The following is an 18043-nucleotide window of genomic DNA, read 5'->3' on the forward strand; positions in this document are numbered from 1 at the left end:
AACAGCAGGCTTCCAGGCATGGAAAATAGAACAAGAGCCCCTTCCCATGGCCGGAGTTGAGCATCGCTTCCAGACGCCGGAGATGGAAAAGGAGGAGGCCTTTACCTTATTTGTGTACTGTATGTCATTGTTCATTGTACAAAAGGGATTGAATATTTGTCTTATATGTGTACTGTAATTGGCTGTCCCTTTGGGGAGATAAAGCAGATTATAAATAAAGTGTATTATTATTATTATTATTATTATTATTATTATTATGTTATGTAGCCATCTTTTGACACCATGCATTTTGATATATCCTGGAGATACGTATTGGGGAGGAAAGCATAGAATTTTAAAAGTATGTTTGTATCTCTTGCTTTTAAAATTAATTAATTTCTCACTATTTACATGAGAGATTAATTAACCCACATGTTTCTGTTTTCCCTCTAGCTTCGTCTTCTGGTTGAACTTCTATGGCCTTTGTCCTTATTTCTTGCCCTGGTCTGGTTAAGGAGTATTAATCCAGTGTATCGCCAACATGAATGTAAGAGATCTCGATTTTATATGGCAGTGTAGAAGGGGCCTTTAATTGACATGGGTCCTTCCTTTGGAAAACAAGTATATATTTTGCTGGCATTCTGATATTTTACTAGATCACTGAGATGATCCATTAATGTGGATGGATCATTGATATGGAAATGTGATTTTTTAGACTACGGTACAACTCTCTGTATGTCCCATTCAACATGACCATTAGCTATGGTCTATAGAGATTCTGGGAACTTAACTCTAAAAAGGATTGTTTTTCTTAAAACGTCTTGCCCTTTACTTGTGTGACTAAACTTTGCTTAATATGTTGTTATGGTTTTTCCCTCATCACCATTGTCACTGATTATGATAAGAGCTCTTTTTGGCATGCCAAATAGCATAAAAATCACTAGCAATGCAATCACATTTCTTATAAAAGGGGAAGACAAATAATTTTGTACTTATTTTATTTATTTTGCCATACACCTTTGATGCAGTATTTGGAAAAGTTGGGAGTTTTTATCAATTTTATAACACTAAGAGCATGATGTCTTTGCTAAAGTTTTTCATATAAATAATTCTATAACTCCATTTGATTGATTGAATGGATCCTTTAATCAATGGCTATTGCCATATTTCATTGATTCAATTGCTCTTGCTAATTTTATATGTCTGGTTTTGAATGTGTTATTGGTTTTAATGCTCATACATTGTATTTTATATGTTGTATGGCATCGTTGTGCTGTTGTAAGCCACCTTGAGTCCCTATGGGAGACGGTGGTGGGGTATAAATAAATTATTATTATTATTATTATTATTATTATTATTATTAATTGCAAATTTTAGTTACAGATACAGAATGTTTTAATTTTTGCTTACTGCTTTCTCATATCAAGGTCACTTCCCAAACAAAGCAATGCCCTCTGCAGGAACCCTGCCATGGTTACAGGGTATATTTTGCAACATGAACAATCCTTGTTTCAGAAGTCCCACGCGTGGAGAGTCCCCTGGTGTTGTATCAAACTACAATAATTGTATGTAAGTAAAGAGAGCCTCTTGTTCCTTGTAGATAATGGAAAAAAGCTCATGCCTGGATTACCTATTATGATAATCTGGATTATATGGCAGTCTCTGATGCTAAAATACATTGGCTTCACTTGGGCTGGATCTGGACTGCCATATAATCCAGATTATCAAATCAGATAATCCAAATTATCTGCTTTGAACTGGATTATACGAGTATACACTCCCCTATAATCCAGTTCAAACATATATGGATTTTATATGGCAGTGTAGATGGGGCCTTGGTTATTATACATCTCAGTCCCCTTCTACACTGCCATATATACCTCATATTTGAACTGGATTATATGGCAGTGCTTTGAACTGGACTGCACAGCAGTGTAGATTCATATGGTCCAGTTCTAAGCAGGTAATCTAGATTGTCTGCTTTGATAATCTGGATTATATGGAGGGGCGTGAGCTTCCGCTGTCATCCCCAGATTCTGCCAATCTAGCAGTTCAAAAACATGCAAATGTGAATAGATCAATACCGCTTCAGCAGAAAGGTAATGGCGCTCCATGTAATCATGCCGACCACATGACCTCGGAGGTGTCTATGGACAATGTCGGCTCTTCATCTTAGAAATGGAGATGAGCACCACTCCCCAGAGTCAGACACGACTGGACTTAATGTCAGGGGGTAAAAACCTATATGACAGTATAGATCCAGCCTGTTGGCCTCATCAGACAGGCTGACTTACCCATCACATGCCACTTCTCCTCTTTCACCACAAAGCTCTTTCCACGAGGCACATCAACTTCCCACCAACTACATTTAAGAAAGTGGTGGTACTGAGAAAGGACCTTTTCTAAAGATCTCAGGGTTCAAACATTCAAGGAGATATGGTCTGCCAGATAGCCAGAATTTAAGCCATACATATGATGGTAGACCAGCCCTGAGTTATATTCAGGATGGCATAGGGATCAGAGTATGTCATGCAGCTATTGCCTTGTCCCAGTTCTAAAAAGAATATGGGCTCCTTTAAGTGGGACGAGCAAGTCAAGAGGTTGTAGTTTTTTTGTTGTTGTTGTAATAACCAAATATCATTTATGGACTATTTTCTGGCAATTTTGAGCACCAACTGCAATGTTTTTAATCATATCTTTGAGTTGGTGTTCTTTTAATTTTGAATACAAAAACCATTTGCTCCTTTCTCTTTAATTTTTTTTTTAGAGTTATAGCGTAGCAGTGCATCAGCAGTGGTAACCGTGACTACATTTAATTAACGATGGTAAATCAACTTTAAATCCTGGGATTTTAAACCTGATTAAAATTGAGCATTGTTAATGCTAACTTTGCTGATGCTGTAACATGATATCATGGCAAACATTGCAATGATCAAGGAATGGGAGCTTATGCAGGAGAGAGGATAAATATTTCCAGTCTCTTAATTATGACTAGGAGAATGGAGAGCCCCAAGGAAAGTCAGAAGCAACCACTTTGAAAGGGCAGATGCTTGGGGTGATGGCAGCTCTCCCAGTTGTTACTCCAGAGACTCTCAGCTTTTCCACCCTCCTGAGGTTGGATCTACACTGCCCTATATCCCAGGTTCTGATCCCAGATTATCTGGCAGTTAGACTCATATAATCCAGTTCAAAGCAGATGGAGCAGACTTGAACAAGTCACTGGTCATGTGCACCAGCAGCTGTATTTATTTATTTATTTTATTTATTTACAGTATTTATATTCCGCCATTCTCACCCGCAGGGGACTCAGGGCGGATTACAATGTACATATACATGGCAAACATTCAATACCATAGACACACAACATATATAGACAGACACATAGGGGTACTTATCATTCCAGCTTTTTGATGAGGGTATTCTGGCCACCAGGGGAGCTGTCGCTTTACCGTCCATTTGTGACACTGATGAAGTACTTCCGCATTCTTTGCAGGCTTGCTGGAGATTTTTATGGTGTAAATTAGTTAAATTAGCCTCCCCGCATATGCGGTACCTAAATTTCCTACTTGACAGATGCAACTGTCTTTCGGACTGCAAAGGTCAACAGCAAGCTACACAAATTGGTTGGAAGCTCACTCTGACCCAGGCCGGCTTTGAACTCATGATCGTAATGCAGCTGACTTCTGGACAGCTGTGCCCCAGTCCTGGGGCAAGCTGTAGTCCAGCAAGGCAACTTCTCCTAGCTCTGGCTGTCTCACCTAGCTTCCTTGTCACCCTTCATCTTCACAGAGCATCTGAAAAAAAGCATTTTTAAAAATATATGAGTGAACAAGTATCATTTCTACCCCTACTTTCCAGCTTAGCAAGAGTGTACCAAGATGCTCAGGACCTCTTGTTGGGATCCCATGGAACAGAACTGGGCAGACTTTGGGGAGAGCTACAGACCCTAACCCACTTTGTGGAAACAATACGGACCCATCCTGAAAGGATTTCAGGTAACAGTAATCTACTCTGTCCTTTATCCTTTTTCAAAGGGTGTTAATTATTTCCTCAGTCAAAAGATAAGGAGTACCTAAACCGTTTCAACTTGATTAACCTGGGCCTGAAGCATTTTTGTGTGAAAGTAGATTTTGGCTTTCCTGGGGGAAGGAAAGAGGAAGGTGGCATTCATTCTCTGCTTGTTTGTTCTCATTATTCCTCAGGGCTAATCCTTCCTCTGTTTGTATGAATCCTCCCCTCTCTCTCACACACAGAGAGACTTGAAAGCTTTGTTATTACCTCATTTCCTTGCCATAGCAAGGAGTGGGCTTATTAATAAAAGACCCTCCTCAAAAATGTACAGCAGAGCAACTCAGGAGCAGCAGTACGACCCAGAACCAGTAGTCCAAAGTGACAAAAAAAAAGGACAAAAACACACAGACCAATGTTTTCTCTTCTATAGGAGGCTTTTCTTCATAGTAAAAGCCCTATTTACAATAACAAAGTTTCCACAACACGAATAAATGAATACATAGTAGCTTTATACACGGAAGCTCCCTCACACGAGGCTTCACTCATACAGATGTGAAACGTGGACTGTCTACAGATGTCACACACAACTCCTGGAATGGTTCCATCAGCGTTGCCTCCAAACAATCCTGAAAATCTCTTGGGAAGACAGGCGAACAAATGTCAGCGTGCTGGAAGAAGCAAAGAGCACCAGCATTGAAGTGATGCTCCTTCGTTATCAACTCCACTGGACCGGCCACATTGTCTGAATGCCCGATCACCATCTCCCAAAGCAGCTATTCTACTCTCAGCTTAAGAACGGGAAACGTAATGTTGGTGGACAGGAAAAGAGATTTAAAGATAGGCTTAAAACCAACCTTAAAAACTATGGCATAGACACCAAGAACTGGGAAGCCCTGGCCCTTGAGCGCTCTAACTGGAGGTCAGCTGTGACCAGCAGTGCTGCAGAATTCAACGAGGCGCAAACAGAGGGCGAAAGGGAGAAACCTGCCAAGAGGAAGGCATGTCAAGTCAACCCTGACCAGGACTACCTTCCACCTGGAAACTGATGACCACACTGTGGAAGAACACGCAGATCAAGAACAGGGCTCCACAGCCACCTAGGAACCCACCACCAAGACACCACATCTGGAAGACCATCATCCTCGAGCTACGAGGGATCACCTATGTACAGACGTTTACCTCATACAGACCTCACACAGACATGCCTCCTCACACAGACTGAGGAGTTCCCTCACTGAGGCAAACCAACACTAAAAGGCTTCGGCCTACTCACTCTCGTCAGGGCAACACTAGCTTTGGCCCACTAACTCTAATAGGCTTCGGCCTATTAAATCTTTCAGTGCTTGATTCACACTTTTGTAATCAAAAAGACCCAGTTAATTTATTTTTGATATTTCTAACAAGGAGGATCTTGCAGATGACATTATGACTCCTGCTCTGAAAAATGTCCAGGGAGCGTGCTCCCACTCCCTTCCTTTTCCATGATGCTATTCCTTGCCACTGAACATATGGAGTATTTCTATTGAAAAGTGGCATCATCTCTTTGCCTGCTTGAATTGTGAATGCTGTTTCGCACATGCAAGCCATCACTTGGAGTGGTGATTGCTGCTGTTTATTCATTCAGTTGCTTCCAACTTTTCGTGACCTCATGGGCCAGCCCACGCCAGAGCTCCCTGTTAGCTGTCACCACCCCCAGCTCCTTCGAAGTCAAGCCAGCCATTTCAAGGATACTATCCAACCATCTTGCCATTGGTCAGCCCTTCTTCCTTTTTCCTTCCATTTTCCCCAGCATCTTTGTCTTCTCTAAGCTTTCCTGTCTTCTCATGATGTGGCCAAAGTATTTCATCTTTGCCTCTAATATCCTTCTCTCCAATGAGAAGTCAGGCTTTATTTTCTGGAGTGTGGACTGGTTGGATCTTCTCGCGGTCCAAGACACTCTCAGAATTTTCCTCCAACACCACAGTTCAAAAGTGTCTTATCTTCCTTTGCTCAGCCTTCCTTATAGTCCAACTCTTGCATCCATAGGTTACTACAGGGAATACATTGCTTTAACTATGCGGATCTTCGTTGCCAGTGTGATGTCTCTACTCTTCACTATCTTATCAAGATTGGTCATTGCTCTCCTCCCAAGAAGAAAACGTACTCTGATTTCCTGGTAGTAGAAATGAACAAATGAACTGATTGTGTGTTATGTTTATTCGTTCAGTCACTTCCGACTCTTCATGACCTTATGGACCAGCCCATGCCAGAGCTCCCTGTCGGCCGTCACCACCCCCAGCTCCTTCAGAGTCAAGCCAGTAACTTCAAGGATACCATCCATCTTGCCCTTAGTCAGCCCCTCTTCCTTTTTCCTTCCATTTTCCCCAGCACCATTGTCTTCTCCAAGGTTTCCTGTCTTCTCATGATGTGGCCTTCTCTCCAGTGAGAAGTCAGGCTTTATTTTCTGGAGTATGGACTGGTTGGATCTTCTCGCGGTCCAAGACACTCTCAGAATTTTCCTCCAACACCACAGTTCAAAAGTGTCTATCTTCCTTCGCTCAGCCTTCCTTATGGTCCAGCTCTTGCATCCATAGGTTACTACGGGGAATACAATTGCTGATTGAACTGATTGTGTGTTGTGTTTAGTCGTTCAGTCACTTTGACTCTTCATGATCTCATGGACCAGCCCACTCCAGAGCTCTCTGTCAGCCGTGGCCACCCCAGCTTTCCTGTCTTCTCATGATGTGGCCAAAGTACTTCATCTTTGCCTCTAATATCCTTCTCTGCAGTGAGCAGTTGGGCTTGATTTCCTGGAGTATGGACTGGTTGGATCTTCTTGTGGTCCAAGGCACTCTCAGAATTTTCCTCCAGCACCACAGTTCAAAACCAACTATTGACATTATTTAAATCCTACAGCAGTGGTTCTCAACCTGTGGGTCCCCAGATGTTTTGGCTTTCAACTCCCAGAAATCCTAACAGCTGATAAACTGGCTGGGATTTCTGGGAGTCGTAGGCCTAAACATCTGGGGACCCACAGGTTGAGAACCACTGTCCTACAGGTTGTGTCCACTTATAATATGAGATGAAATGTTCTCAGCTATAGAATATTTAAAGTATTTTCAAGGAATAGACACAGGAAAACTTCAAAAATAATTAGGCCAAGCAACAGGCAATCCAGTTTGATTATGGAGAGGTCCACTCTCTAGTTTACTCAGCATTGTGATTAATCCAGCCCTGGTCATGAGAAACTAATTGGAGAAATGCAGGACTCCTTCCAAGGTGCCATTTGAAAGAACTGCATCTGTCTTTGGGAGCTGAACTGAAGAAAAAGAGTCTAAAACCATTTCTTCTCGAGCAAGTGGCTGAAAAGCACAGACAGAGTGTAACCACCAAACAAAAAAAGTACTCAAGAGCTTTAAAACTCACAGCTCCAGGCCAGATTCCAGGCTCACTGGAACTTTTCTTCATTCTTTCAAACCCCAGGTCTATATTTTATGACTGTGCCAACCTCTTTCAGCATTCTGAAAAATAAACAAGCATGGTCCAAATGCCAAGCCTCTTATGTAACGTGCAATGCTGCTGTCGTTTCACAATCAAGTGGGGTTTTTTTTTTAAAAGAAAGCTTTAAATGCAGTTTGCTTTTTAAAATGAATGCGCTTCTTTTAAAATGGTATTTCTCAGTGTTTCAGCCCTCCCCAAAAGCTGCTTTTCAACATATCCTACCCTCAGCTTGCAGTATGTTTCACATCACAGGCTGCAAAGATCCATGCATCAACTCAAGTGCATTAATGCAGCCCAATACTACTTTACAAATGGGGCACATTGGCATTAAAAGTTTATCTCTTACCTCTAATGCTAACTTCCCTAAGTCAGCAACTTCCAGATGTGTTGAACTACAACTCCCTTATATCTATGCTGACTGGGATAGTAGGAACTGTAGACCAAAACTACCCATCAGGAAATGCCAATCTGTATTTCAGTTATAGCTAAATGGAAATGGGCTCTCAAAGTTGTTCAATAGAGAGCAAGCAGATTTCATCACATTTCCCTTATTTCTTAGAGGTCATCTCACCATGAATAATGAATTTATTAGCAGTGGTCCTCAACCTGTGGGTCCCCAGATGTTTTGACCCTCAACTCCCAGAAATCCTAACAGCTGGTAAAGTGGCTGGGATTTCCAGGAGTTGTAGGCCAAAAAATCCTGAGGACTCACAGATTGAGAACCACTGTGTTAGAGATTTACTGTGAGTTTTCGGGGCTGCATGGCCATGTTCCAGAAGCATTCTCTCCTGATGTTTTGCCCACATCTATGGAAGGCATCCTCAGGGGTTGTGAGGTCTGCTAGAATTAGGCAAATGGGGTTTATACTGTATATCTGTGGAATGTTCAGGGTGGGAGAAAGAACTCTTGCCTGCTCGAGGCAAGTGTGACTGTTGCAATTGGCCAGCTTGATTAGCACTGAATGGCCTTGCAGCTTCAAACCCTGGCTGCTTCCTGCTTGGGGAAATCCTTTTGTTGGGAGGTGTTAGCTGGCCCTGATTGTTTCATGTCAGGAACTCCCCTATTTTTTTTTTAGTGTTGCTCCTTATTGACCATCCTGATTTTAGAGTATTTTAAAAACTGGTAGTCATATTTTGTTCGTGTTCAGGGTTTCCTCCTTTCTGTTGAAATTGTCCACACGCTTGTGGATTTCAATGGCTTCTCTGTGTAGTCTGACATGGTGGTTGTTGGTGTGGTCCAGAATTTCTGTGTTCTCAAATAATATGCTGTGTCCAGGTTGGTTCATCAGGTGCTCTGCTATGGCTGACTTCTCTGGCGAAGTAGTCTGCAGTGCCTTTCATGTTCCTTGATTTGTATTTGGGCAATGATGCATTTGGTGGTCCCTATGTAGACTTGTCCACAGCTGCATGGTGTGCGGTAGATTCTGGCAGAGTGCATTAGAGTTTTTTTCTTTGCTCCTTATGGTTTTCTCTTTCTGTTGCCAAGTGCAAGGGATAATAGCAGGAACTGTGCTGATATAATGATCAACATCTTAATGGTTTTTGTGTCATTTCTATCTTCACCCAGGTAGAGGCATACGAGTCCAGGATATCTTGAAAGATGGGGAGAACCTAACTACATTTCTGTTTGAAGATGTAGGCCTTTCAGATTTGGTTGTGTTCAACTTGATGAATGCACAAGTACGACCGGAACAGGTGGGTTAAGGAAATATCTCAGCAAATTATAAATGTACAATGTGTACATATGTATGTGGGTACTTGTATACTTGAGCAACATTTTCCCATTGTATATGCCTAAGGTAAAGGTAAAGGTTTATATTAAGTCCAGTTGTGATATTAAGTCCAGTTGTGTCCAACTCTGGGGGGTGGTGCTCATCTCCATTTCTAAGCCAAAGAGCCGGCGTTGTCTGGGGAGCTGCGGGGAGCGGCGTGAGCTTCCGCTGTCAGCCCCAGCTACTGCCAACCTAGCAGTTCAAAAACATGAAATGTGAGTAGATAAAGAGGTACCGCTTTGGTGGGAAAGTAATGGCGCTCCATGCAGTCATGCTGGCCACATGACCTTGGAGGTGTTTACAGACAATGCCAGCTCTTCAGCTTAGAAATGGAGATGAGCACCAACCCCCAGAGTCAGACATGACTGGACTTAATGTTGGGGAAAACCTTTACCTTTTATCTTAATAACATTGATGTATTACAATCTTCATTAATTAAAGGTGTAGTTTACAATTAGCTTCAAATAATAGCTCCATAGCCTGGTTGTGCGAAATCTTTAATTAAGATTTAGGTCATATCTGGAACCGGCAGCCCTTCAGATGTTTCTGAACTGCAGTTCTCATCAATCTTATCCAGCTTGGTCACCACGAGGAACCTGAGAGAAGCAGTTCATCCATGTTGGGGACACAGAGTTACCAGCTCTGGTTTTAGATGTAATACTCATTTGTGAATCAGAAAACAAATCCTGATTAAGTGTAATGGCTGGTTAAGACTCAAGTATTACTGAACATTGCCTTTATTGTTTTGGAGGCCTGATGCTGAACCTAATGCTTGGCTATGAATATGCCTAGTAAGGAAGTTTTCATCCATGACTAGAGTTGGCTTGGTTTCCCTTTGTAGCTTGGCTATGCATCATGTTGTTTCAGTAGATCTGTGAATGGGACCAAAACGCTGTGTAAGAGGAATGTTAAAATTCACCACTCCCGATGTCAGCAAGGGCAGAGGTGGAAGGGCACTGCCAGGGCATTGTCTCAGGTGAATAGAGGAGGCCGTTGGAAGAAAGACCCCCTGTTTTGGAATTCTTACCAAATAACAGCTTTGGGTGGGGGGGAACATTACTGGGTATTTGTGATCCTGTATTATTCTCAAAGCACCTACCCATCATAGACGGCCTCGTGTGACTCAGTGCAAGCTGTCACTGCCCTTCTGTCCTTGTGGTGAGGAGCCCAGAGAGGAATGTGGGCCCAATGAATGAGGCCTCCTGAATCACATCTGTGGAACTAACGTTTCTCAGGCTGCAGGGAAGAGGGGGAAATGGGCTGAATGGTACTATTTCTTTCTTCCCTCTCCCTCCTTTTTTCTTTCTCTATCCTGCCCAAATGTGGGGAATGTGTGTGGCTGTTTGTGGCCAGCAGGAGATGGAATTAATGAGCTTGCTTTTCATTTTGCTGGGTTTTTGGAAATTGTAGGTGACTATTGCTAGACTGTTGGGCTGTTAAGATTCAGCCTAGAGCTGTAGGGTGGTTTGAAGAAATAGCACACAGAAGAGAGTTTTTTTCTATTGGGGCTGTTAAATGTGAAGTATAGAAATCTTTACCAGCATAACCTGTTCTTTTTTAACTGGATAATAAATCCTTCGTGTGTTGTTGAAGGCTTTCATGGCCAGAATCACTGTGAGTTTTCCGGGTTGTATGGTCATGCTCCAGAAACATTATCTCCTGACAGGCATCCTCAGAGATTGAGGGGTCTCAAATCCTTCATGGTGAAAGATACTTCCAAGAAGTCCAGGGCTGAGTACTGGCAGGAGAGTGGACAATGGTTTCTTGTTCTGAGTGTCAAAAACCATTGGATGCCAACATATACAGGCCAAGGACACTTCGGCACAGTACTAAAGAAATTAGAGGAGAAGCCTGCTAAGGACTTTTTATCTATATAAATAAAAATGTAATGTTCATTTGTGGGATTAACATAACTCAAAAACCACTGGATGAATTGACACCAAATTTGGCCCACAAGACACCTACTAACCCAAGGAGTGACCATCACTCAAAAAATGATTTCGTCATTTGGGAATTGTAGTTGCTGGGATTTATAGTACACCTATAATTAATGAGCATTCTGAACTCCACCAAGGATGGAATTGAACCAAATGTGGCACACAAAACTCCCATGACCAACAGAAAACAATTAGAAGGGTTTGGTGGGCATTGACCTTGAGTTTGGGAGTTGTAGTTCACCTCCATCCAGAGAGTACTGTGGACTCAAACAATGATGGATCTGGACCAAACTTGGCACGAATATTTAATATGCCCAAATATGCACATAAATGGGGTTTGGGAGAAGTATGCCTTGGCATTTGGGAGTTGTAATGACTGGGATTTATAGTTCCCCTACAATCAAAGGGCATTCTGAACTCCATCAACGACACAATTGGGGCAAACTTCCCAAACAGAACCCCCATGACCAACAGAAAATACTTAAGGCCATCCACTCCAAGTTCCTTTACCAGGGCAAGAAAACATAATCAATGCCTTCCTGACAAAGAGCCACCCAGCCGTAGATATAGATAGATTGATATGATTCACACACAGAGAGATATAGTATCATAGATGTGAAAGGAACCCCTAAAGAAGGACAATTATATGTTGCATGTTCCAGAGGAGGCAAACCAGACAATCTCCACATCAACACTGACAAAGAAACAACAAGAAATACTGTTTACCCACAAACATAACGAAATTACATATATTAGAAATGAATCCTTTCTCATTATTTTCCAGATCACCATGGGCCACAGCAACGAGTGGCAGGAGATGGCTAGTTGGTTATAAAAACTAATAAGATTGCTTGTCTCAATTTGTTGTTCTTATTTGGCTGAGAACTAGATTGTTTTTAGCAAGAATGGCAAGGTGGGGAGGAAGCTTCAAACACAATCAGTTAGCAGGGAAAAAACTCTTGCTCTTAATAGTGTATCAACATGCCAAGTATAGATTGACCCATATCCCGCTCCCTTGTCAAAGTAGTCCTTTGGCTGCTGACGCAGGATTGTAAATGCTGCCACTTTCTGATGTGATTATCAGGGTTAAGGTAGGCTTTTAATTGGTGTGCAAGAAAGGCCTGCTTTCCTTTCCTTTTAGTTGCAAGTGAGCACACAAGAGCCTTCCCTGGACAGGGCCCATCACTTCTGAACCTCAAACCTTCTGTTGCCACCCATGGACATTCCCTGCCTTCAAGCCAGTTCTGACTTGCGATAGATCTGGACAAGTTTTGTTGGGGCTTTCTTTGCCTCCTTCAGATTGTGACTTGTCCAAAGTTATCTAAGTGGGTTTAATAATTATTATTATTTGATACATAACAAGATTAGTACACAGCTAACAAGATCACTATGCTGGCTTTTGTATTTGATCACACGTTGGACACTTCCCAAGTGTCTAGGAAGTGACCAACGTGTGATGAAATACAAATATATTTTATTTTAGTTTATTTTTGCTGTGTTCTGTTGTATATTGTTTTACTGTATTGCTGGGCTTGGCCTCATGTAAGCTGCTTGGGGAGATAGTGACAGGGTATAAATGAAATGTATTATTATTATTATTATTGTGCTGTATTGTAAATAATTAGTGCAGATCCAAGTAGGGTGGCCTTTTGCAGATGACAGATGGTAATTTTGTCAGCACTGATTGTTTTAAGTACAGGCCAAGATCTTTAGGCACTATATCCAGTGTGCCAATCACCACTGGGACCACCTTTATTTATATTCCGCTCTATCTCCCTGAGGGGACTCAAAGCTGATTACAGAACACATATACAGCAACCATTCAGTGCTGTTATACAGTTAACAAAGACAGACAATACATAAACAGTTTCAATCATTAGCATCCTATTCCATTTCCAACACTCAAACCACTGCCTTTTGCACCACAGGAGGAAAGCTGAAAACAACAGCCGCAACGGCTCTCAGTTGGTCATGAATTATTCTGCCTCTCCTCTTCTCTCATTCCTGACACATGATTTTTAGTGGGAACAAGTTGGGGGGATTTGGAGATGGAAAGACATTTCTGTGTGCTAGACATCTGCATTTTATGTAGCATCTTGTCCAATTTTACAGCTAATGAATTTAGCGTTTGCCATTCAGAAAGTGTCCACAGATCGCAATATAGAATGGTGTAAGGGACAATATGTCTGGTGTACATTCCTTAAACATAAAAAATATAATTTTTAGGAACACAGACGGATTACAGCACTTCTTTTTTCTGACCTTTACTCTTTTGAACTTTAGTTTTAGTTATACTGCAGTAACCATGGGCATTCAGCCACATGCATTCTGAAGTAGTAAATCAATATGATCTCCAGCTGTTAGTTTACCAAAAACGTACAGCTACTATATGGGAAGGGAAACCATAACAATGGTATGCTTTGAGGCCCCTCGCCACAATTACTCATCCATCCTGTCCCCCCTCCCTCCAAAGTATTTTTCTGAAATGAAAGAGGGTACCAGTCACAGCAATGCATTTGCATTTTTGGCAAAACAGGCTGGACACTGTTGAAGCACTGACTTCATAAGCACCCCAGGAGTGCAGGAAATGACACACGCACATGAAAGCTAAATCTAACCTAGAAGTTAATTGACAGAGGAAATATTCTGTTCCTTCTCCTGAAAGTGGTTGTTGAACAATGGCACACTGATAAAATTACTGGAATTTTGTTTCTCAACTTCTGCTTTCAGGTTGGACAAAAGATAACGGGCTGTTGTTGACTCACAGAAAGGTGCAGAGGAGGGGCTCGAGAAAGACTGGCTCCAGCCAGAACTACATGAGGAAAACTATTCGGAGAGTTTAGTGTTTTTCTAACCCTCTGTTCTTCCGGAATATTTGCTAAATTGAGGCTCTGTTTTAGGAAAGTTTTGCATATAAATGACATCTCTTACAGAGTCGAGATTAATGTCAGCAAACCAAGGAGTACATCCTGTTTTTATGGCTTTATCTTAACTCAAAGTTTTCTTATGTCCTTGGCTGGAGATTTTGAAGCCCTTCCATTATGAAGAGCTAAAGTTTAGTTTGTTACTGAACTGTATTTTTTCTATGCCACTCTGCTGCAACAAAGTATATTTAAATAACATCACAAGAACTACAAATCATAATGATTTCTAAAAACCAGAAGTAGAGTAAATGATATAACTACTTGGAGAGAAGAAGGAGGGTATAAGAATTCTATGCACTCAAATTAAAATTTCATTCATTCCCCAAATTTCTGTCATGATAGAAAGTGAAACACTGAACACTGTGTACATGTAGTACTCTTCCATTAGCCGTGTTCGTATTACTACTTTAGCTTATTTTCTTTGGGTGCCTAAACTGCATTCCTAAATGCTCAGTTGACAATTCTAGAACACTGGAGACTGAATGAAAACATAATGGGGCCCAAATGGGATTGCAGTCCTCTCCCCTTCCCGCCTGACCTCCATGCCATAGCGCTCTCTGGCTACAACACTGAAGGGCACCATCAAAATTCTCCTGACAGATGGCTATCTAGCCCTCAACTAATTAATATGTTTCCCCTGTTGAGTTGGAAGGGACCCACAGGGGCCATCAATTTAGGGATTTCTTCCCAGCCCAGCACTGATTTAAATAAATAAAATAATAATAATAATAATAATAATAATAATAATAATAATAATTAGAAACACAACAAGATGAGTCTACAGCAGACAAGATCATTCTGCTGGCTGTTGTATTAGATCACACATGGGACACTTCCCAAGTGTCTGGAACTGTGGTGATGTATCGGCAAACAATGTGTGCAGATCCCAGTAAGGTGGCCTTTTGATGATGGCAGATGGTAATTTTTGTCAGCGTCGATTGTGTTCAAATGCAGGTCAGGGTCTTTAGGCACTGCACCCTGTGTGCTGATCACCACTGGGACCATCTTTATTGGCTTGTGCCAGAGTCTTTGCATTATTATTATTATTATTATTATTATTATTATTATGCTATGTAGCCATCTTTCAACACCATGCATTTGTTCTGGAGGTACGTATTGGGGAGGAAAGCATAGAATTTTAAAAGTATGTTTGTATCTCTTGCTTCTAAAATTAATTTCTCACAAGGTCTTTAGGCACTGCACCCAGTGTGCTAATCACCACTGGGACCACCTCTACTGGCTTGTGCCAAAGTCTTTGCAGTTCGATATTTAAATCCTCGTATCGTTTCAGCTTTTCCAATGGTTTCTCTTCAATCCTGCTGTCGTCTGGGATCGCAACATCAACAATCCATACTTGGTTTTTTAACATGATTTTGAGGTTGGGAGTATTGTGCTCCAAAACTCTGTAGGTCTGAATTCGGAAGTCCCAAAGTAGTTTGGCGTGTTCATTTTCTGTAACTTTTTCAGGCTTGTGTATTACTATTACTACTACTACTACTACTACTACTACTACTAATTCAGTATCGGTCAGTCCATCTTTTTGCAGATTCAGCCATTCACTGAAATTCTGACTGGCTGCTGCTAAGAGAGACAAATCTCTCCCTTCTCTTGATTGGGCTTTCTGATGCGAGCAGAATTCTGGGAAATGTAGTTTAAGGCAGGGCCTTTTGCATTCTCTGCCATAGGGCTCTTTGCCTTCCCAAACTACATTTCATAGAGTTCTATCCTTTCTTTCCCAGCAAACTCTGCTTTCTCCCTGTCTTTCCTCTCCTAATGGCAAGAGGCCATTAATTTAAAGAGGAATGGCTGCCTTTTGGATTTTGTTTTGCTTCTTGCGCTGAAAATAAAATTGACTTTGGGAGGCTTCCAAAATTTACAAAATGCAAACAAAAAGGTATTCAATTCTTAAGATTTTAGCGCGGGCCATGCCCACGTGTCAGATATTGCTCCGTAAGTACGAATTTAACTAATTTGATACAAGAAATGTGCACATTTCTAATAGGCATCTCTTACAATATAGAGTAAAAGATGGGAAATAGTATCATTAATAGAAAGTAATCATAATGGTGGAAAGAGGATGAGAGCAAGGGGTTGGTTAGGAAACTAAATTCTAGCCTCGAACCACAAGTGTTCTTGTATTTCTGTTTCTTTTAAGCCCCCCCCCCCTTAACTTCTGACAGTTGAACAAGCATTACTTAACTTTTGATAAATCTGCAGCTATTGCGTAAAAGTTTTTCAAGCTTATGTTTCCCTAAAAATGATACCCTCCGGAGAGTGAATTCTTTGTCCAGTATTACATTCTGCACTTTTCTGTGTTCCAGTAGAACTGGGGTGATTTACACTTATATTTCTTGCTGGTATTATTAAAACTCTGCTGAATAGAGTCACACCACTCTTTTCCCTACAATGTTTGTATTTCACACAGAAACTGACCACAAAAGGTTAAGAAACACATTATATACATCAAATTGCTGCTGAACATGACTAGTAAAGGATCGGAGTGTCTGTTGGCCAAATTGAATATCAAGAGAGGTTCTAGGGGAAAAGGGTGGAAACATACTTTCCAGCATATTTTGTCTCAAGCCATTTAGATAAATGTAAATGCAATCTTTTAATTAAATTACCAATTTCAAAACTGGGGAAACCCCTATAGAAATACTGAGAAACCGGCAAAGGGTGGTTTCATAGGAGTTAAGGTACAGTCATCCCTCCACATTTTCTGGGATTAAATACATAAAACCCCTGTGAAAATGAAAAACAATTCATAAATACTTTTTAAAAATTCTTACCTGAAAGAATACTGAGGTCTTCCAGTAATATCTAGGTCTTCCAGCATGGTCAACTTTGCTGGGAAATGACTATTGAAACAGATTTGAGGACCTCAAGGGGTCCCCAGCATCTGAGATAATCTGATTTGAACTGGATTATATAGCAGTGTAGATCCATTTTGAGACAGTTTTAGGCCCCATGTACACTGCCATATAATGGTTAGCTGCATTGTACTGGATTATAGGTGGTGTAGACAGGCCCTTTCCACACAGCTGAATAAAATCCCACATTATCTGCTATGAACTGGGATTTATGGCAGCTCTTTAAAAGAAGTGTTTTAAGTTGCATTAAAGAACCAGCAGCAACAGTCTGTTTTTCCTGAGTTTGTAGGGAGTCATCAATCAATAGTCGAGATTCCATAAGTAACACAGATTAAGTTTATCCAGCCACAAACAGAGGTTGCAGAATATGTCCTGTTTGTGGGCTAGCCATGAGTAGAAGCAAGATACTGGATGAAAGAGACCATCGGGCCCAACTCAGCAGACTTCTGCCTCATCTGTGGCATCCCTTGAAAAAATCTCTTTTATATACATCCTTGCCAATTCTAATTTTAATTAAACTGTCCTTATTTCTGAATAGACAGAAGGAAATCCTGTCTAAATAAAAATGGTATGATTTGTCTTTGACTACAGTTTGCCTTTGGAGTGCCAGACTTGACTTTGAAAGATATTGCATGCAGCAAGACCCTGTTGAACCGCTTTATTATCTTCAAGAGTTCAAGTGGCTTTCAAGCGGTGCATAGCGCAATGTGTGCCCTTTCCCAGGAGGACTTGCAGAAGGTTGAAGACTCTCTGTATGCAAATGCAGACTTCTTTAAGCTTTTCCAGTTGGTGAGTACCACCTGCCAAATGATGCCAGATTTCTATTGATGTTGTTGTTTAATTGAGTGTTGAAGAATACATTTGCTAGGTAAGGATTCCCAAACCTGGCAGTTCCAGGTATGTTGGATTACAATCCACGCATCCACCCAACAGTTGTGAATGGTAGGAAACACATTTGTGGAGTTTGGTTCCAAAAGGTACCAAATCTATCTGAATCATTTTTTCAGAAATTGAAAAAAAGTGGTGATGCTATGCATTATTCTGTTATAAAATGCCATTTTCTAAGCCCTG

General features: G+C 41.2%; 1 protein-coding gene across 2 annotated transcripts in view; it reads left to right on the forward strand.

The window, feature by feature from the left end:
• Positions 1–18043, forward strand: part of ABCA4 (ATP binding cassette subfamily A member 4) — a 129617-nt gene that overhangs the window by 16038 nt on the left and 95536 nt on the right. For both annotated transcript variants that reach the window (XM_060773968.2, XM_060773969.2), the window contains exons 3-7: positions 433–526; positions 1407–1548; positions 3838–3974; positions 9037–9164; positions 17564–17761. In XM_060773968.2, the coding sequence (XP_060629951.2) occupies positions 433–526; positions 1407–1548; positions 3838–3974; positions 9037–9164; positions 17564–17761 (699 nt within the window). The remainder of the gene's footprint in view (positions 1–432; positions 527–1406; positions 1549–3837; positions 3975–9036; positions 9165–17563; positions 17762–18043) is intronic.

Source organism: Anolis sagrei, chromosome 4, assembly GCF_037176765.1.
Source record: "Anolis sagrei isolate rAnoSag1 chromosome 4, rAnoSag1.mat, whole genome shotgun sequence".
Taxonomy (NCBI): domain Eukaryota; kingdom Metazoa; phylum Chordata; class Lepidosauria; order Squamata; family Dactyloidae; genus Anolis; species Anolis sagrei.